The following is a 22,889-nucleotide window of genomic DNA, read 5'->3' as shown; positions in this document are numbered from 1 at the left end:
TATATAACTTTCCAAAGATCACCGAGCATCTTGCACAACTTCGCCTGAGATACATAAGCTCTCGCATCCAAACAGGCCATCCACTTTTCATGGACATCCTTCACACCGACGCTCTTACCAACGCAGTCTATCGATACAAACATTCACCTTTAAATATTTCTTATCTCTATATGTGAAACACGAGCACCTTCCTGCTGCTGAAAGGGAAATATATGTTATATACGTCATTGATCATTATATACCGCATCTTTTTCCATCTCAGTACTAGATCCTCACCATCAACAAGGGCTTCCTCATGCGTTCATTAGTCCCGAATCGCCCCGGGACAGAAGCTCTAACTCTGCATCTGTCTCACTAATCAAACTGGGCCTTATGCAGAGTGGTTTTGACTTATAATTAGCGTCATACTAAGGGATTGACTACTGCAGGAAACGTATGTTAGTCGAACTCTGTAGTATGGCGCTAATCACATTTCAAAAAGACTGCATAAGGCCCACTATGTTTGTGGCGTGTTAGCCCTTCACCTCATTCATCATACTCATTATTATTATTTATATTTATTATTATGTATTCTAATTCCTATTAGTACCTTAGAACCTGAATCACATACCTGCACTCAACTTCATATTATTTCTTCCGAAAAAACGGAAGTGACTTATTACATGATTACTAACCCTTATGTTCACACTTTCTGTACTTAGCCCATCTTCAATTAACTTATCATCAATAGAAATCCTTTAAAAATCTTTGCCAAAGAGAGGGCGTAACCCTCTAATGGTTGGGAGTAGATGACTCTGTTCCTATAAAATAAAATGATGAATAAAGATTTATGAGGTTAACCCTATTCCCGTACCCTAAAAATATATATTTTTTAAGTGGAAACCATCTAGCACCTCACTATCTTCACATGATCAGGCGCTCTCGAGAGCTTTACCGAGATCACATGCGCACAAAGAACGAAGAGGCACTACGTCACCACCGGCAACTCCAGCACATGATTCGCAATTACATTGTTGCCTATAAACTTCGAAGCTGGATTAATACGTGCAATACTCTGGACCACTTCACATCCCATCAACTACTGGAAAAGATTCAATGCATTAACTGGGAAACTTACTCTAACACCTTATCCACTCATTGATGGCGATCGTCCACTAACCACCGATAATGCCAAAGCTGACGCCTTTGCAAACCATCTGAACGACACCATCCTGCATACAGGTTCAATATTGACTCTCCTCATCTTCAACCCAGTCCAGGACACTCCTTACCAGCTAATCATGTTCTTACCACCCCAATTACAGTTCCAGAAATTCGAGCAGTAAACAGCACGCAAGCGTAACACTGCTCCAGGCATGGACCTTATTACCTACCGCCACATTAAAGAGAGTGCGCTTTGTTTACTAATACTATTATCACATATTTTCACTTTCATTATACGTACCGGCTTCATTCCCGCCAACTGGAAAAGACTGTTTCTTAAACCTAGCAAACCAGCTACTTCTGTATTATCTTACCGTCCAATCCAATTAACTACTGTTTTCTCCAAAATCCTTGAAAGCATTCTCGTCAACCGATTTCACCCATATCTATCTCGCCATCGTCTTATTCCACTCTACTAAGCAGGTTTCCGTCCTCATATTTGTATCCACGACCAACTCTTACGTCTTACTAATCTCATTACCAATAATTTCAATTGCCTACAGAATTCTTGCCTAATTCTCTTCGATCTTGAGAAAGCTTTCGAAAAGGTATGGCATCTCGCATTTTTCTCTAAACTTCTGTCCTGTAAGCTACCAGTGTGTTACATCCGCTTCATTTTTAACTTGCTGTCCTGTCACATTACATATAAATCAGTAAACAGTTCCTTATCACATCTTGTTTTTATTCATTCCGGAGTTCCATAAGGCTAACCTCTATCTCCACTTTTATATTTGCTTTGTTGCCGATCTTCCTCCACTTTCTCCTAATGTACATCTTTTCCAGTTTGCAGACGACACAGCCTTTCTTGCCCTTGGCAAAACGATTCATCAATTAAACACCTCACTACAATCCGCCATTGATATCTCTGTTCGCTGGTGCTCGAAATGGCGATTACGCCTAAATTCTGAGAAAACCCAGGCAATAGTTCTTCTTGACACTTTGCGACGATCTCGCGTCCACAGGAATCCAACCCGTCTAAAGCTTTCTGTTCTTGACACTTCCATCAAACCTACCAAGTACGTTAAATATCTCGGTGTCACGTTCGATACTCACCTGACGACCTCACTTAGTTCAGCTTATCACTAAACCGTATACTAGACTGAATATTCTCCGGCGGCTCACTGACACAACCTGGGGACTACAAGCAGCTACGATTCTCAAGACATTCAAGGTATTCTTGCGACCTGTTCTTACCTAGGGATTCACAGCTTGAATCGCTGCACACACTACCTTCTACAATAAGCTCAAGATCCTAGAACGCCACGCCCTGCGCATTGTTTATCAAATAAAGCTGCCTAGTCCTACACAAGATCTGTACGATTACCTTCCATTTCCGCATATACTTTACCAAATAAAAAAAACTCAGACTCTCCTCACAAACAGATTGGCTCACAAGCATCCACTTTTCCTTTATATTCTACACCATGATATAGACTACGCTCCCCACAATCCTGTCCGCCACCCTCACTCTTCCTACTTTTTACTCGATATCGTTATTCATTGCCACCCAATCATCCTGATGAAAACATTGCATCAGCCTTTGCCATTCATTCAGATTCGCATTACATCTTTCCATCATATGCACAGTAATCCATCTTTTCTAACAGGGCTTATCGTGTCTTCCATCGTGATCCTGAGCAGTTCCAGAATCAGAAGATAACACGCATTTGTCTCGCTAACCCTTTCCCTCTGTGTTGTGGCGTTGAGTGCACCTTACTCTCATCTCCATCTCATCACTCATCCTCATGATTATGGCTAAAGACCATAATGTCTGCTATGGTATTTCTATGCTACGAAGTTTATGATTAATAAAGTTTATATGGTTTATTAAATCACTTAGACCATCCCTGCTACCTTCTTTCCATATCTCTACTCCTTCTCTTCCCGAGATAAGGACGTAACCCTTATGCTAGCATTTATATATATATATATATATATATATATATATATATATATATATATATATATATATATATATATATATCTTGTGAAGTAGCTGTGGATTAGATGTGAAGTGACCATGTGATAATTGTGTAAACTCCAAACTTAATTCGCTAAATTCAACCCTCTACTTTTATTAAGATTGTACATTCTCAGACAGCCTCTGTAAACACATATTTGTTAATAAACACGGCTAGTTTCCTGATTGCCTTTCCGCATACCTTCAAGCATAGCCTGATACTTCCCCATTCATTGAACTCCGACGTCATCATTCTTCAGCCAAACAAAACCACGGAGGACATATCAACTAGGGATATTCGACACACGGTTAGGATAGGTGCAGGATCAACGAGAGAAGCGGATCTCACCGTTGGAGAATAACCAGCTCCATAAGTCAAGAATACCATTCTGTTGGTTTATCTACACAGTACATCAAGCTTAAGTTGAGACTAGTGGAATGAAGGTGTAGGAGAACATCATCGTAAAGATGCATTATCAAGAGAGAACTCGACGCCCATTGCAGATCAACAGGATAGAGATCCAGATGTTGACTGTTTCCAGCTTATCCAGGCTCCTCCAGAGAAAGACATTCATCGTTCCAGATGACCAGGACGACGCCAGCCTCGTTGGATTTATCAGGCTAGTGCTCATTCCTTTATCTCAGTTAAAACCTTTCTCTTTCTCTTACCTTTCCCACAACTAGTCACTTTTCAAAATTAGAAACATTTGAATTTTATTTAAATTCAACCACAACTTCTCAGTTAAGTACCGTGTTGTGCATCGGTTTCATCCCCATTTGGTTGCGTTCATTTAATAAGTATTCTGAGCTACAACTGATGGTACAGCACCGGCACAATATTTATATAATTGAAAATCACTATGTTTGTGACTCTAAATGTCACGAACCGCCCGACCGATCTCGATCAAATTAGTAACATGGATGACGTTCGAGGCTGGGCTGATTTTAGGCTATTTGCTTTTAAGGTAGAACTGAGAGGTGGGGGAGGAAGGGGGTATTAAAAATAAATAAAACTTAATAACTCCTGAACCACTCGACCGATTTTGATCCAATTTTCAACATAGATGAGGTTCAGGCCTGGGATCGTTTTTAAGATTTAAATTTGACGGAGAAACGAAGGGGAGGAGGGGGAGATATATAAAAATTAATTTATATAAGAATGGAAGTGACTATTTTTGTAAGTTAATAACTCTTGTAACTATCTGACCAATCTCAATCACATTTTCAAGGTACATGAAGTTTGGATCTGGAAACATTTTTTTTTTTTAATTTCCCTTTAACGGTAGATCCTAGGGAAGGGGGAGGGGAGGGGAAGTATAAATAAAAACTAATAAAACCTAATAACTTTTGAACCACCCAACCAATCTCGATCAATTTTTCAACATATATGAGGGTCAGGCCTAGGGTGTTTTTATTGTTTCACTTTGACAAGCCAACTTAGGGGAGAGATATATGTAAATAAATAAATAAATAATAATAATAAAAAATAAAAATGACTGCTTTTGTGACTTCATTACTCTTGAACCACCGACCGATCTCAATCAAATTTTCAACATACATGAATTTAGTGGCAGGTATTACTTTAGGCTATTTACTTTGACGATGCAACGTTGGGGAGGGGGATTAAATTTAATAATGATCAAAAATGACACATATTAGTGTTGAATCCATAGTTTTCGGGGTCGATGAGAGAAACAATGACACTTCTGATGCTGTTTCAATCCAAGTTCAGCCCTGATAGTTGGGGAGGGGGATAAACATTTAAAGATGATTGAAAATGATTAATATTAGTATCGAATCCATAGTTTTAGTAGTAGCTGAAATTAATAGTGACAATTCTGATGCCGTGTGCCGCAGCACGGAGGAGGGAATCTATATATAATAATGATCGAAAATGACCAATATTAGTGTCTAATCCATAGTTTTCGGGATAATTCAGATAAACAGACATTTCCGATCCCGTTTAATCCAAATTTAAACCCGCAACTTGGGGGAGGAAGAGATACTTAAAAATCATCGAAAATGGCCGATATTAGTGCTGAATCCACATTTTTTGGGGTCGCTGAGATGAACGAACGGTGACACTTCCGATGCCATGGCCCGCAACATAGGGAGGAGGAAATATATGTGGTAAAAAATGACATACTAATGTTGAATCTATAGCTCTTGCGGTTGCAAAGATAAAAGTGACACTTCTGATGCTGTTTAAATCAAATCTATTTTCAGCCCGACACTTGGGGGATAAGGAGAGGTGACATACATTAAAATGATCGAAAATGACCAATATCAGTGTTGAATCCATAATTTTCGGGGTCACTAAGATGAACATTGATACTTACGATACAGTATATATCCAAATTCAGCCATACAACTTGGGGGATTGGGGAAGGGGGACATCATAGTTCAGCATAAAATGTAAGTTATTATCAATTTACAACATCGTATTATATGATCTTTGGGACTTGGTGACAAGCTACATGGTTCGTATCATAAAATATAAGTATAAAAAGGTAAGAAAAATGGCAATAAAATACATGAGATACAAAGATGTGCACTTAAATTATTTATTTCAACTCAGCGAAGCGCGTAATAAAACTTTTTAAGCTGTTTTAAAATTTGGGATGATCGTTATTGTATTTTTAGAGGAGCAATTATGTGTAATTTATGCCCTTGCTTCAATAATGCAAATAAATTATTTCGTTTGAGGTTAAATTATGCATTACTTCACATGTAGCTTTTCTTTCTTGTACTTTATCGTATTAATTAGAGATGCAGTCAGTTATTTTTCCGGAATTGATTCCTTTCAATCTATTCCAAACAAGGATTCATTCTTCCGGATCGGATTCTTTGGTTCCGTGCGGGAAGTCGTATGATTTCAAGTTTCTTGGTTTTCCAATCTGATTCGTCTAAACAAGGACTCGATTGTTCCTCTGGATCCAAGCTCCCACGGCTCTCCAATGTGATTCTTCTTTTCAGCCAAATTAGACAACCTTTATTAATAAGTGATAGCAAAGTTCTTTTTTTTTAAAAAAAAAAAAAAAAAAATATGGGGAAAGGAGGGACGTGTATGGGGAGGAATTGCTGTTTCAGAACACGAATACAGAGTTCCATTTTTTTTTTTTTTTTTTTTTGCTAAATCCTTTTCTTGTTATATGCATTAGAGCTATTGTATAAATGTTGTCAAACATTTGGTCTTGAACGTAAGAATACAGTAATTTGCTCTTGTGGTACTCTTTGACCATATGCATCATGTGCAGTGTCGCTGAAATTTTGTAGCAAAATTTTAAGCAAAAGGTGTTATCTACCAAACAATGACTACTAGTTCACACACCGTGACAACCCATTGTAGTAGTGCTTTAGGCACTGACTTCCCCTTTAGTCTTTTACGAAATCTTTAAGTTTTACGTCCCAAAGTTATGCCGGTTAGGAGACGATGATGATGAGAAATGAACGAAATGGTGGAATGAAGTTTGGAGAAAACAGGAGAACTCCGAAAAAACCCACGCACACGATGTTTGTCCACCACAAAGTTTACTTGGAGCGAGGTGGGATCGAACTAGGGACCCCATGCACCAGAAGAGAACGCTTTACCACTAAGCCACCGCGGCCCCTAGTCTTTTAGTAAAATAAATGTAATCAGTGATGATTCCAAAGGGTGGCCCATAAGGGATATTTCTTCCTCCTCTCTCCCCTTTCCGGAGCACATCTCGGATAGTGCTCAACGTGGGTTACCAGTATTCCTTCAGTACTACTTTCATTTTCCGTATATTCAGTCTCCCGGGTGAAATCTTGAAATTACAACTGAATCCAATATTTTTTTTTTCTTTTTAATGAACAAGGGTTGATGATCACCCTCTTCTATGCAACTGAGAGCGACAAACAATGAAAAGCAAGTGGTTCGTTTATTCTCAACAATTCAAATCAATGCGTTTTACCGCTATCTGTCGCGTCCAATGGAGATCAACATAAGGTCTTTCTTTGGGTTAACTAATTATTGGCGGGGAGCACGGTGTTTGGTTGATACAACATCACTTTTGGTGTGAAGGGCGTCTGGTTGAAGCCACAGCATGTGAGGTTGTGGTAGATACACAGTATAACCCGGTTTTCTTTTAATTTTCTCGTTTCTTGCTACATTTTTATGCCATTAAAATTCGATGTATTCTTTTAATAAGCATAAAAGAAGAGCGTTAAGCGGAATACTGTATTTTGTTTTGTTTTATATTAGCAAATCTCAGGGCTGTAGTCGAGGGTACACGGCGGTACACGCCGTATACTCTCTGCCCAATCTTAATAATTAGAGTGTACCTTCTGCTTCAAAGCGTATAGTACTTTCTACTTTTGTTTCGTATTTATTTATTTAATTGGGCCATGACTCCAATGATAACCCGGCGTGGGGATGTGGTGTCCCCATCGCCCAGTTCTTCGTAACTGAGGTCAGCCACAAGTCTTCTAGGTTGGAGGTTGTGCCGGGCCGATCACTAGGCATTTTAAACCTACGATCGAGCAGAGTAAAAGATAAGCCTCAGATGTGGACGATTTTTTTTTCTTACCAACCTTGCTATGGCCTGTTTATGATAAATGGATTTGTGGTTTTAAGACGTATGGATCCGGAGCCATGGGACAGGGGGAGTTAAGTGGATGCTCACCCAGCAGAAATGGATGGAATGGTGCCGTGAATGGTTGGTGGGAGTCTTGGCAAGTGGCAATTTAAATAAGAAATGTCACCAAGAAAATAGCACGTTATGCTTTTAGACTATAAAACAGTACTGTATCCTTTATATTTTAATTAAATTAATACATGCGTTTTACATTGTTCATTAAAAAATGCCTCCTATGTCTTTCACGACAAACACAGATGATCAGAAAACAGCGTACACCATCTGAAAATTTTAGGACTACAACACTGGCAAATTGATTTAGAAACCTAGTCGTGGAAGCATCAGAATTTTAGAAAGTATATTATTTCATCTAACGCTAAAATGGTTTCTTTCTCTACTCTCAAATTTCTTTTCTTCGGTCTCAAATTTATTACTTCACTTTGGTAGGAAGGTTTGGAATACAACTTTCCATTTCTGTATTACTTGGCTGTGACTTATAAAAAAAACTCGTATATATCACCACGTTGTAAACGATATATTATTTTATTCGACATAAAACAAGCTTTTAATACAACTCAGATTTGGAAAAAGTGGTTAATGTGCGTATGTCGAGTTCTATCTCAATGAGAGTGTCTGCCTTGGATAATATTTTGAATCCCGCCTTATGCAATAGGTCTTATTCTATATAACATTCGTGTTGAACTGTACCGTTAAAATCAATCAAACAATCGATTGCGTATTTTCCATTTGCATACGTGCCAATACATCAACCTATACAAAAAAAAAAAAAAAAAAAAAAAAAAAAAAAAAAAATCATGGTGGTTTGACCGAAATTATTGTAACCAGGGCCCGGATTTTGCTGACCCAAAATTTTCTAAAAAGTTACGTATAAAATGACCCTAAAATTCACAAAAGTTGACCTTAAAACTTAGTTTTTTAAACGTTTATTTCATTAAAACATTGACATTTTTAAAAAATATCTATTGGTTTTTAATTACCATTTGCACTCATTTTCAAAAGTTTTGTTTCAGTTAGTTGCAGTCAATTGATCATTTGTCTTTGGTTTAAAAAAAGCAATAATATTAAAACTAAACTTTGACCAATTTAGTAAATAGCTAAGCATTTCATATTTGAATTACAGATATATAGGCCTATATCCAGTTAAGAAATATATAAAAATTATATAAGCTGTAATACAGCAAACTAACTCAGGAACTTTGTAATCGTCAGAAAATTTAGCTCATACTTTATTCAGCATTGCAGTAGATAACTGTAAACATTGTTACGATCTTATTGAATTAGCGGCCTTAATTATATACGGAGCAGGATCTGTTACAAAAACAACATGGTCATGTTGGACACTTTCAGGCCAAAGTAGGGATATCGATTTATCGAAAAGTCTACATATTGTAAAATGGTTGACAGATTCCAACACTTCACCAGTTAGCAAAAGTATTTTGCTAGGTTCGTCGGTTTTTATTGCCCCAACAATAATATTGACTATATAGCGTTCCTTCACATCACTAGTCTGTCTATAGAAACAAAACTATTTTGAGTCCAAAGTTCCTCCCTTATTTTTCTTATTGTGTCCTCGTTACACTTTTTCATGTAATTTTTCCTAAGATTCGTTTCGTCTGGAATGGAACGATCTGTATGACGTTCCAGGAAATCCCGCAATTTCGCATTGTTCAGTTTCCAAAGAGGAATATTTGAAGACACAAAAACTTCACACAACTCTTTTGAAAACTGAGGATTTGCCTTTACTATTCAAAGCACTCTACACAAGTAACAATTGCGAACACTTGGCTTTATGTTTGTTTTCAACTGCGCGTAAATGTTTATCGCTTCTGATATGCTTTTGCACAGTGTATCTTTTCTCTGCTGCCACTTTTACTTCACATACCTTACAAAACAATACTGTACCGTCAGTACTAAAAACATCCTCACCAAATTCAGAAACAATCTGTCTTAAATGAGAAGCTGTAGATGGTTTAGGCCTCGGCATTCTACATACTAAAAGCATTAATTCACTCTCGAGTTGAAACTAGGAAGCACACTTAAAGAATAAAAGTTCGCAAGTGTAGATTGTATACACCAGAATAATATACAAAAACCGTTTAAAATCTTTGTACGTCTTCTAATCTATTTTTAGTTATTCATGTAGTCATATCCTTTGTGGTAAACAACCTACAACCATCTGCTTTGGACACTTACGAACCCCCAGCCCTCGTCAACCAGCTACAGCTTAGTGTTCATTAACTTGTTAGAAAAGCAGTTTTCCACCCCAATAATGAGGAGGCAGGAAAAAAGATCATTTAACTTCGTGTTTTTAAATCCGTAAACAGTTTTCATTTTAAGATTTCCTTATGTAGAAGAAAAAGAACAGAAAGATCATAAGTGGCCTAAAAGTTACCTTAAAATATTAAAAATTGACCTGAAACTTCAAAACAGCAAAAAGTGACCAAAAGTTGACCCTAAAAAAACATATTTTTAGAACCAAGAGTTGATGGATAATGTTTTTATTTGAACTTGCCTTGTCCTATGCGTAACAGAAAAAAGTTGGCTTGTCAACAAGATCCGGGCCCTCATTATAACATAGTAGACCTGGTAATTCTTAGAACCTGTTTGACTGTAAGAGATAAAGAAACATTTTGATAAGACCGGCAGCAACCCCCTCTACTCTTTGTTAGCAGAATAGTGACTGTGATCACAATATTGCAAAGGCACAAAAATCACAAAGGCTTGGTTATTTCTAGGTATGCGCAGTAGGTTCATTTTTTCTTCTCTGTAATTTTTGTCTGTTTTGAAGTATTGCTCTTGTCCGATTCCATCCAAATTGCGGTGCAACTAAGGCAAACCAAAGTAGGTACACTGTACTTTCGCCTGCAATATAGGCAATCCATGCCATTTTCAATCAAGTTAAATCTATGGAAATTAATCAGTCTAAAGAATAATAAATTAAACCAATTAACTCGAATTTTACAAAAAAGAAAATTCCAGAATTAACACTGCATAGTAATCCTTTTATTGTCTAAAAGTCTCATACGAATTAATGAATGCTGTAGTAGTTTGGCTTCTTTCTAAAGTGTTTCTAAGTTTCTATGCTTAAATTTCTCAACTTGTTTCTTTTTTATTATCTTTTGAAGGTTACGATTAAGGTAAATTGAGTGTGTTACCATAATATTTTAAAATATGATTCAGCAACGTTCAAATCCCGTCGTAATCTATTATTACCATATTCACTTTAAGGCTTATCCTGGCCCCTATTAACCCTATAAAACTAAGTCCTCCACTATGAGAAATTTGGTATAAAAATTAATTATTTAAGTAAAATAAGTTTAAAAGAAATTCAGATTTGAGAGGTAATTAGCTCCCATTCGAACTATTCCGCCCTTTGCTCCAGAGCTGCATTAAATACTATCAAAGCAAAACAACTTCTATCTCTCTTCATTCACAGAAATTCGTACTCAATTTATTCAAAGAGGAAGAACGAGGGAGAGAACTGACTCCGTTTACTTCACCTCTGCTACCTTTGGTTCGATACTATCCACCACTCCGGACATGAATGAAGCATTCAAAATTGAATTTTAATAGCCAGCATTCATGCTATCCTAAACTTTCTCTCCAAGCATCAATTTTACTCTACTTGCAATATTACAAGTATTTCTGCATTCAGGCAGAAAAACTACAAGGTTATTTCCACCTACCACTAAGGCTGTAAAATTACATAAAGACATTTTCCTAGCAGGGCAGTTGGAGGGTATAATGGTTCATCTCTCAGAACCACGGGAGTTCAATTTTGAGAGCAATCAATCTAGTGAGTAATGGATGAACTACGAGAGTTGTTACATAAATTTTAAGCCTAATGAAGAAATATTAGAATCAGATATATAATACTTTTAGGCCGTATTTACTGAATCTTTCTATGCTGACATACCAAATTTGGTATTAATATCAACTTTTGTTCTAAGTTTAGAAAGACAGAAGAGTGACCGAATGGAGAAACTGAAGGCGAGAGCTGTTATTGAATATCTCCACAAGAAAGGTTTAAAGCCGTAGCAGATCCACACCGACGTAGTTGATGCTTTAGGTGACAGTGTCCTTTCATATGCTATAGTGAAGAAATGGGCAGCCGAATTTAAGAATTTAAAAGGGGAAGAAACCTCCATTGAAGATGATACTCGATCAGGAAGGTTTGTGGAAGCACTAACTGAGGAGAACATTGACAAAGCGCATGAAATCAAAAGTTTTGGCGAATGATTATGAGTGAATGAATGGCGAATGACCACCAGGGAGATTACTGAGACAGTGGACTTTATCTATTGCAAGCGTTGATCGAATTATCATCAAGCATCCGGGGATAAGCAATGTTTCCGCGAGATGGGTGCCAAAACTTTTGACATCTGATCAAAAGTTCACCAGACGCAACATTTCAAGAGACAATCTTCATCTCTTTCGGACAAATCCAGATGCCTTTCACACTCGATTCATAACAGTAGATGAGGCTTGGGTCCACCATTATCAACTAGAGTTCAAAGTCGCAAGCAGTGAGAAACACCCCTCACGCCCCCAAGAAGGCCAAGCCAATGCCCTCAGCTCGAAAAGTGATGGCTACAGTTTTCTGGGATTCGAAAGAGATAGTGATGGTATTTTATCTTCCAAAGGGGCGAACAGTGATTTGGGGGTACTATGCAGGTCTTCTACGACAGCTGCGTGATAATATTCGGCAGAAGTGTCGTGGGAAACTGACAGTAGATACGCTTCTTCATCAAGACAATGAGCCACAAGTCAGTGATCGTAATGGCAGCAATTCACGGTTGTGGCTACGGATTGGTCCCAACCCACCTTATTCGCCTGATTTGGCACCTTATGACTCATCTCTTTCCAAAGCTCAAAAAGAAATTGGAAAGTACTCATTTTGACACTGACGATGACGCCATGCATGCCGCAGATGAAATTTTACACACCTTCGACAAGTCATTTTATGGGCAAAATGTGAGGTGAGGGGATTTTGAGTTTTACGTCCCGTTCAGCAGCGAGGCTATATGAGACGTGGACCTACTGATTAACGTGGAATCCGAACCACATGAGCTCCCGCCGGGAATCGAACCCGGGTCTCCCACGCCAAAGGCGCGTACGCTAGCCGCTTAGTTATGGGCAAAATGTACTGCTTGTCAGAGGACTATGTTCAAAAGTAATACAATCCATAAACTCTCTGCTGCTCCATTCATAGGCAGGCTTAGAATTTTGTAACAATACATGTACGTGCTAGTTTGACAATGCTGCACTTATCATAAACTGTACGAAAGACGCAATAATAGCTGCGGTTTCAAAATTTACGTAAATTCGAGGACTGTATGTATTTCATTTTTAATGTTCTCTTTCGGAAATTAAAGTGAAAATTACAATTTCCTCTAATAATATAATATTTATAGATAAATGAAAAGCATCGCAAATTTCCTAAGCACATTTCTTTCGAATCCCGCAAAGAAATGATGCCGCAGACCAGGCGGAAATATGCCATGCTTAATCTTTCTATTAGGCACATGGACGTACAATACAAGCCGAATAGGAAGGTCTGGAACGAATTAACAGCCTCATATCGTATAATACTGAGCAAGCTGTTGGAAGCAGCACACCAATAGCTATTTTTCCAGGCCTGATTTGATACTCTTTTGTTCAATGTTCTCACTATTTTCTAGTTCATAATGGCGAAGTTCATCTGAGCGCTTCACAGCTCCTTTTTCATCCTCTCTTTTCCTACTTCTTTCCTTTCTCTATTTGTTAACCTTTATAGCGAAAGAGAGAAAATTTTTTAGCCTCTAAATACGTTTTCACTATTTTCTAATCAGCACGTCATTTCATTATGAATAAAGCCAAGAATCTTTCTTACCTTCTTTCATATTCAGATTTATTTACAAGCTACAAATGATCGGTAAAACCACTACACGCTAAAGGACACAAGTTAGAAGTTGATAAGTGTTCACTTCATTGAGTAACTTTTAGGGGACTCAAGTTTTTCTACTTTTATTTTATGCTACAAATTAAATGATTTCGTGTCTATCTCTCTCATATCTTTATTGTACACTTCCCAAAGCACATTCTTTTACTAACAAATTACAATATAACATTTAGAAAAGAGGATTGCAACTAGTTTGACTATGATTATTGGGTATCCATGTGAAAAATACAACTGCAATCCTCCCTTACCTTTCGTGAACTCTGTATTTAAACTCTGATGTAGTTCAACACACTGCAAAGTAATATAATATCTTTTGTATCTTAAATTCTCAAAGATAATTGAGATTTCCACGTATTTTTAATGAGATTGTCTAATCACAATCCAAAGCTGAGTTCCAGTAGTAAGAACATACTTTGGATAACTCCAGATAAGTTTGATAACCTTCTATTAACTGAACACTGTCTGCTTTTCACGATCATCAGATTAATAACGTCGCATATGGCTCCTCTTACAAATTCTAATTTTTGGTCAGTATGTTTACGGAGAACTATGGGATATTTATACAAGATGTCCTGCCCATACGCTTTTATGCTTTCTTTAAATTAAATTATTATAAGATAGTAAATTCTTTAACATATTATTGCAATGAAGCTTTGTACACATATTACGATTGTATTTTATGAACCAGAAATTGTGTGTGCTGCCCTTATATTTGTTCATAATACAGAAAATACATGATCAAAATAGTGAAACAATCTATAGGAAAATAAATATTTAAAGTACAGTATCTCTTCATTGTTTTCAAGGAAAAGACATGATCATGTTTTAATTTTAAAAACGCTTTTCTACAGGAGGTAAAGAATCCTACGGAAAGAAAAGTATAAATACTACTCCGTAAACATATTGACCAAAAATTAGGCGTGTACGATGACATAGAAACGAAACTTGACAATACATATGTAATGTTGATGAAAGGCAGACGTTCCCTTTAACATAATATCATAAAATGACTATTATCTGAAATAAATGAATAATAATACTGCTCTTATTAAAATCATACAAATGTTATTAACAACGTATTTGTAGAAAGGGAATCGGTTTTTAAACGTAGCCTGTACTACAGGTGCATTTTCCTCTTTCAGAAAAGAAACATTTACTACAAGACAAATATATCTATTTCATTGGAACAACATACAGAAGAAAACATGCACTGATAGATCAGACCAACTGACAATATAAAAATGCATACTTAATTCAAGTTCAATGATAAAAGAGAGTCTACGCATTTGCACAAATCACAATAATTTTTAACGTTTTTTACCATGTATTTTACATGTGGTCCTATATTTACAGTCTTTACACTGAGACTTTCTATCGGACGAACGCCCCCGTTTATTTTTATCACCACTATCAGAACTTGAAGAATATCTCCGTCGTCTACGATCTCTGCTACTTGAACTGCTACTCGAGGATGAGCTAGGAGAACGACGTTTGCCTCGGCTCCTGCTGCGACTTCGCTTGATACTTCTGCTTCGGCTTCGTCTCCTATCTCGACTCCTGCTACGTTTTCTATCTCTACTCCTACTACGTCTCTTATCAGCGCTCCTACTGCGCTTCCTATCTCTGCTTCTACTCAGTCTTCTTTCAATGCTTCGACTACGTTTCCGGTCTCGGCTACTTCTTCGATCGATCTTTCCGCTTTCTCTGGCCTTTCTGTCACGCTCTTTGTCTCGTTCTCTAGATCTTTCTTTCTCATTTTCCCTTGATCTATCTTTAGTTCTTGATTTCTCCTTCTCTTTCTCCTTTGATCTTCCTCTTTCTTTTGACTTTTCTCTATCTTTTGATTTTTCTCTTGGCTTTTCCTTTTCTTTTGTTTTCTCCTTTGACCTGTCCCTTTCCCTTGATTTTTCTTTTTCCTTTGATTTAGCTCTCTCTCGTTCTTCTGATTTTCCTCTTTCCCTTATCTTTTCTCGCTCCCTTGATCGTTCCTTCTCCTTTGATTTCTTTTCCCTTTCTTTGGATTTATCATCATGTTTCTCAATTTCTCTTGATTTATCAATATCTTTTAATTTATCACCTTTCGGTTTTTCCTCTTTTATCTTTTTCTCTTTCTTTTCTTCTTTCTCTTTCCTCTGTTCCTTTAATTTCAGATCTTCACGAATTTCTTTTATTTTCTCTCTCAGAGCAACGGTATTCTTCTCTCGTTTCCTTTCCGATTCTTCCTTTTTATCTTTAACTTTACTTCTATCATCTCTTTTAGACGCACTATCACTATCTTTTCTATATCTCTTCCTACTTCTTTCTGGCGATGATGACGTGGAACGTGACTGGCGTTGTTTCTTACTAACATCTGTTTTCACCGTCTTTCTCAGTGGCGAAGGTGATGAGCTTGAAGAACTACTTTTATGTCTTTTTTCTCTCTGCTGTCTTGAGCTGCTGCTACTATCTCTTTTACTTACCTTATCAGACTTGCCATCTAACGATGTTCTAAACTTGTTATCTTGTGGTTTTTGTGGCGAGGATTTTGGGGTTTTATCTTTCTCCGTCGAACGTTCACGTTCTTTATTCGAGTAGTTCTTCTGACTGTAAGTAGTAAGAGGTTCTTTCACAGGAGGGATTCGACCATCCTTCGTATCACGCGATGAGTTTCTTCGTCTATCTCTCCTACTGTCGTTCTTTTCAGATTGGCCACCATCCATTGTTTCGTAATCTAATGCATTATAATCTACTGGTCCCGCTGAATCACCCGAGCTACTATTATTCTCTTTGCTTTTCTGCGATCTTGACTTTGAAATTTCTGACATGCGTTTCGGTCTGGATTCTGATGATGTGCTTCTGTCTCGCTTTGTCGATTTATTTCTTACTGGACTCTCCACCTCCCCGTCCTCTTCATCTGTGTCTCGCATTTCGCCCTCCTCTTCAGATGAGCTTTCTTTCTTCGGCTTTTCTGGGCTTCTAGAATCTTTTCTGTAAACAATAGAATTTGAAAGGCTTTAATTTTGAAAACAGATATTAAAATTAACAATAAAAATGTAAAGAAACGAAGTGAAAAAACTTACAAATAGATTATGCACTAGCTCAATTACGGCGGATGTTCGTATTTGAAAACAAATTGTAAGGCACATGTCTATGTATGCTATGCACAGTTTATGTAGGAGTACAGATTCGATGAAAGAGAATGCTCAAATGTCATAGTAGTGATTGATATCAGTATTTGACGTGTAACAAACCACAACTCTAACGACAGGCAAGTATTCCTGAGAACTGATTGATCGTTTTAAACAAGATAATAACACGTTAAAGTTTGAATATTCAGGCTCTTTTAGTAAGTAAATAACGTATTTGTCTTGAATGTGTGTTTTTGAATTGTAATCTTCTATGATATTTCGTTCCCTATATGTCTAATAATTTCTTCGATAAATTTATTCTTAGAAAAACAATAAACTGCTACTATTACATTTTGAAATTAAAAAACTTCCACTTTAGGCATAAATAATTTTGAAAAGATGTTAAGACAGTTAAAAACATGAAACGACTGTAGTATTGAAACAACTATAGAGTTACCTTTCAGTTGTATTGATGGCAAACAACTCCTTAACAACTTTATTTGTGTTTTTATATTTTCTTTCTGTCTACAACCGTGTTTTCTTTAACTACAACGAACTTTCTGACATTTGCCAAGATACTATTTTGTTCTGAAAGTAATATTGCATTAAGTAACGAAACAGGACTGAATATTTCAAACAGTAAACAGCGAGATGTATCTGGGAATTCTTTACTATTCCGATTCTTTCTCCTTCGAATGCGTTGTTGCCAAAATGCCTATTTTAAGGAACTTAAAATAATACACGTGCGCAACTATACTTTGGAGTACTATACAATCATTCTAAACTTACTGAAGCCCCTCACGTAATTTACTTTTATACGTGTCGCCAGTCAACGTGTTAATATATCAAAGATCCTGTTTTTATGTTTCCATTTATGATATAATCCTATTGCATATCCAGATTACTTTTGCCTAAGTTTAACTGGGTTCTTTATTCTAATAAAATATGACTTATACATATACTAGTCTTTCCAGTAACGAGAAAATCTAGTGTAAACTGTTGACTTCTTTTATGATATGCTAAAGATTCATAAAAAGTAAACATTTTACAGTTACATATGAATATTTTATTACAACAAAGGACTCAAAATTAAACTCGCTAGGCACGATGCTTCAGTGGTAGAGTGTTCACCTCTGGCGTAAGGGATCTATTGTTCGATCCGATGCCATATTAGCTTGTGTTAGACAACATCGTAGGTTTTCTAATTTTCTTCCATATTCTCACTCCATCAATTCTTTCATAATCGTTCAGTTTTCATTAATCATCCATTTGAAATTATTATTATTTAGTTTAAAGATCAGGGTTATGCCCTTTAATGATCATGCCTGTTGTTCTGTATGGTCGCGAAACATGGTCGCTTACTCTGAGGGAAGAACGTACACTGAAAGTATTTGAGAACAAGATCCTGGGACGAATATTCGAACCCAAGAGGAACGGGAATGGCGGAAACTCCATAATGAGGAACTACCTAATTTAGACGGTTTACCATACATTGTTAGGATCGTCAAATCTAGGAGATTCAGGTGGGTAGGTCATGTAGCCGGGATGGAAGAAAGTAAGAAAACTTTCAAAAACTGGAAGACCAATCGGAAAACGAACATTAGGAAGATCTAGACGCAGATGGGAGGACAATATTAAGATGGATCTCGCAGAAATAAGAATACAAAGTAGAAACTGGATCCAGTTGGCTAAGGAGAGCTTTTGTAAATCTCTGCGTTCCATAGGCTATACGGTGAGTTATTAGTTATACCCTTTATGCTAAACGAGACAGATGATTAAAAACGAAAGCGAATGATTATGAAATTAAATTATTTGTGCTTTCCACTGAGAATCAAACCCAGACCGTGTGCATCAAAGACGCACGGTTCTGCCACTAGATCAGCGGAGAGGGCTTAATCATTCGTCTACTGTAGCCTAAAGGGCATAAGCATGGGACGTTAAACCACAATTGAAGGGTGCGGGGAAAAAACAAGGAATGTCCATGTGTGTGCTTCAACGGGTGCTTTGCCCTATATGTTGATGACTCTTGGTACTATTTGCCTGTATATGTCAGCCGTGTATGCGTAGATGTAGAAATGTCCAAGGAAAGGGGCAAAAGATTTGACTAACCCTATTCATTTTGTACGCGGTTTTCAATATTAAAACGTCGTTTTCTCGAAAATACAGTTTTGTGACATTCCTTCTTTCTTCCCCTTACCCTTCAATTAAACTCAAAAATAATCTGGCGAAACGATGCGATTATATCATAAATTTAAAATAATACATACAAAATCCCTGATATAGTAATGGAATTTGGCACCAACATATCTGGAGGAATCTATATATTCAGTTCCTGTTCCACAACAATTACGCCCAATAATAGCTTCAGATACGGTAACACTGGAACTTCCAAAATTGAAAATTGCAGCCCATTTCTGATTGGAATTCGTGTTACACAAATCTTGTTTTTTCAAGTTTTTAATTATCTTACAGCTTCTCAAAATTATATATTTATGCTCATAGTGGAAGGTCATTTTTCTCATATTCCAATAAGGATGATGTAATGATGGTACGAAATCGTGGAGGAAAATTTTGCTGAGTTGTTACAAAGTGACAATACCGTTAAACGTTTGCAAATTAATTACAGTAATTCATTTGTAATTAACATGTATACTGTATGTATGAGTGAACTCGTGATTAGCGATATCCCTATCTTAAACAGTTAAATAATAATAATAATAATAAAACGGATGTTTAAATATGTAAACACACTACATGTCGAAACATTCTAGTGCGATTTTTTTAAAAGTTTCAGTCCCTCCCCCCCCCCCCCATGTACACAATTCGCCTGTTACGATTTTGCACCCTTGAATAGTAACAGTTCAATGTTTTTTCAAAGGATAAATCTATATGAAGAAGATATTAATAATGCAGAGGATCACACTTCAATAATGTAGACCAAGGTAACAAATACATTATTATTTAAAGTCAAATTATAGTTTTTGTAACAGTTAGTCACCTGTGATGACATATAGGTCCATCACAACACACCACAATTAGAGAGCCAAGTTAAAAGCTGATATGTTAAATCTGACTAAAAATAACTTTTTTACATCAAAAATCACTTTTGTCCCGATCACTATTCTACATGTTGTGGTAAAACAAATCTGGTATATCAAAGTTAAATAGTCTTAAAGTAATCGGATAAAATAATTTATTTCTTCTTCTTTGAATAAAATAATCTTGGCAGAATATGATATGCCTGACGTAACATGTTTTTCCTTTAAGTGTGAAGTCATGCGTTTGCCAGGCAAAAGATATGAACAAAGAGCATATTTTTTAAAAATACAATTTCATATTTGCACAGCACATTTAAGCTACAACAATATTGCGGGCTCTCTTTGAGAAGCGGTTTTTACTTTTCAAAAAGAAAACTTTTTTTTTTTTAATATACTGAAATAAGATCTATCATGTCGCCTTGCTTCAATAATGGTCTTTAAATACACTGAAATTTGAACCTTGCAAACATTGTTTCCTGATTTATTTAGCATTACTTGAACTAAAATTGAAAATTACTAAGACAGAATGCCGGTTACGTAGGTTGTGTCGATGAAAATTTACATGAGATGGAGGAAGATGAAATTTTGGCCGTTTTAGAAGATTCAGGTAATGAGTTCGAGCTGGAACCTAACAGAATATCACGAATAACTATTTAATGAATATAAAAGAGGAAATCCAAAAACAAACATCACATACAGGAACTTTCGACAATGAAGAAATTTGGGATGGAACAAGTAGCGCTTAGTATCTTTCCCTACCAAAGGCAAAGGAAGAATGCATATATATATATATATATATATATATATATTTAAACCAAAGACTTTAGGAAGGAGTATGTTACTAGGTCAAATCAAGTAATACCTAGTAAAATACTTGTACCACTTCCGTCGTGCTGTACATGCAACGAAAACCTTTTTTTTTTTTTTGTTTTTTAATTATAAGGTGATAATAAGCTTCAAGATCAGTATTTAGCAGATGGTTTGGATAACACCAATAAAGGTTACACTCGAAAAGACCATGGTAAAAATGACGTACATCACGAGCGAATGATCACAGTGAAACACTATCTTCGTTATGAAGAGATCAGTGTACCAGTATGCATGAAGTTATTTATTAATATGTTTACCATTGGCAGAGGAAGATTAGATGTTATTCAGAAAAAGTGATCTTCACACACTAGTATTACTACAAATTGATGCAAGAGGATATCATGTGTCTGGAAACAAGAAAAGTGATGAGAAGAAGGAAAGGACTGCAATCTATATAAAGTTTTCCTTTGTATGGGAGTCATTATAGTCGCGCACACAAAAAAAGGAATATCCGCATCTGAATTCAAATACATGGAAGATGTCTCAACTATATAAAGAAGAATGCATTTCACGCTCTCTGAAGCCAGTAAGTAAAATTTACTACAGGGAAGTTTTCCGTTCATTAAATAAATCTTTTAAGAAGCCTCCACTACTGTAGATCTTGCAACACATGTGATCAATAACGTGTTTCAACTGGAAATTAAGCAAATCTGATGGAAAATCAGAACTTGAATAACAGATGAATAATCACACACATAATGAAAGAAAGAAGGAAGACAAGCAGTTTGCAAAAACCTTTTAAGGAATATATAAACAAGTTTCTTCGATTTACAACAACGTCTTCTTACTCCCAGTCTTTGTTCAAATATAGTTTTCTATTAACACCTGTTATAGATAATATACAAAGAGTGAAAAAGCGGACGACTGGATAGGACTCGAATCCGGGATCTTCGGAGTACCTGCCAATGCGGCGCTACCCAGTCCACCTCCCAGAACATCCACACTCTCTCCCTCTCTCTTGAAGTCATCACTCTTCACTTAGTTCAGTTATAGACATTTAATTTAACCATGGATGAACTGAAGGAAGATGTTTGTGCTTTATGAGGCAAAGCTACAGAAGGAAAAAGGATCTAATGACAGAAGCTTCGTGTATGTATTTCTACTTGCAAATACTTTATCCTGAAGTGCATCACGTGATTTTGTACTCTGATTCGTGTACCGGTCAACACAGAAATTCAAATATATGCCATGTTCTCAATATCATTAAACACATTACTGTTATAGATCACAAATTTACGATTCCGGGACATTTACATTTAAAATGCGATTCAGATCAAGCTAGAATTGAACAAGCCAAGAAGCACGCCAATACTGAAATACATACTCCAAAGATTGGTTCCAATTTGTGAAGTTTGTTCGCAGTAAGAAAAATTTCCAGTTTTGAAATTAATCACGATATTTCCTTTAATTTCTCCAACTTTTTCAGTCAGGAGCTAGCACGAAGGAGCATGGACAGCAGTAGGGAAAAGATACTTGGCATGAGATTCGTTGGATGCAGTAAGAAACACCATTTAGTGTCGTAAACCTCAAAGACATTATAGATGAAACTCTTCCATTTCGAAAAATGGATCTCAGGAGAAACAAGAAAAGGCGACTGAGACTGCCAACAATTAAGCAGATCACTCAGTGGAACACTTCCAATAACACAAAATAAAAAGCAAGACCTCGTCGGTCTTTCTCCTCTACTGGAAACAGTGTACCATCCATATTAGGAGTCTCTTACAACTGACTCTCATCAGAAAAATATCTATGGAATTCAGACTTGGAAGACGATAAAGAAAGTTGAAGTAATATATAGACAATGGACAGAAATGCAGTGACGCTTCATCATGAAACAGGAATTTCTTACTAGATTTGTGAGTTTATTGTTGTATTTCACACTGCATTTTAGTGAATATAATTAAAAAGTGTTACACGTATGTTCACGGTTATCAAGGTATTAATACATTTATTACTTAAAGGATTATGTTACAGAAAAAAAAAAGCTATTAACAAAATTATCAAAATCCTCTGGGAAAAAAAATCAAGGTAACTGAAATACGTGTTGTTCACTTCGCATAAACTATTTACTCCTTTCTTACAAACGACTGCTTAAAACTATTTTGTCAATATCATGATGTCACAAACGTATAATTAGAAACCAAAATTAGT

General features: G+C 36.4%; 1 protein-coding gene across 3 annotated transcripts in view; it reads right to left on the bottom strand.

Moving 5' to 3' along the window:
- Nucleotides 1-14,875: 14,875 nt before the first annotated feature.
- LOC145678665 (uncharacterized) overlaps nt 14,876-22,889 on the bottom strand; it is a 203,779-nt gene continuing 195,765 nt past the window's right edge. For all 3 annotated transcript variants that reach the window (XM_081749049.1, XM_081749048.1, XM_081749050.1), the window contains one exon: nt 14,876-16,690. In XM_081749049.1, coding sequence (XP_081605175.1) covers nt 15,031-16,690 — 1,660 coding nt within the window. In that variant the 3' untranslated portion in view covers nt 14,876-15,030. The remainder of the gene's footprint in view (nt 16,691-22,889) is intronic.

The sequence above is a fragment of the Thermobia domestica genome, chromosome 2 (genome assembly GCF_964235325.1).
Source record: "Thermobia domestica chromosome 2, izTheDome1.hap1.1, whole genome shotgun sequence".
Classification (NCBI taxonomy): Eukaryota; Metazoa; Arthropoda; class Insecta; order Zygentoma; family Lepismatidae; genus Thermobia; species Thermobia domestica.
This window is presented reverse-complemented; position numbering and strand designations above follow the sequence as displayed.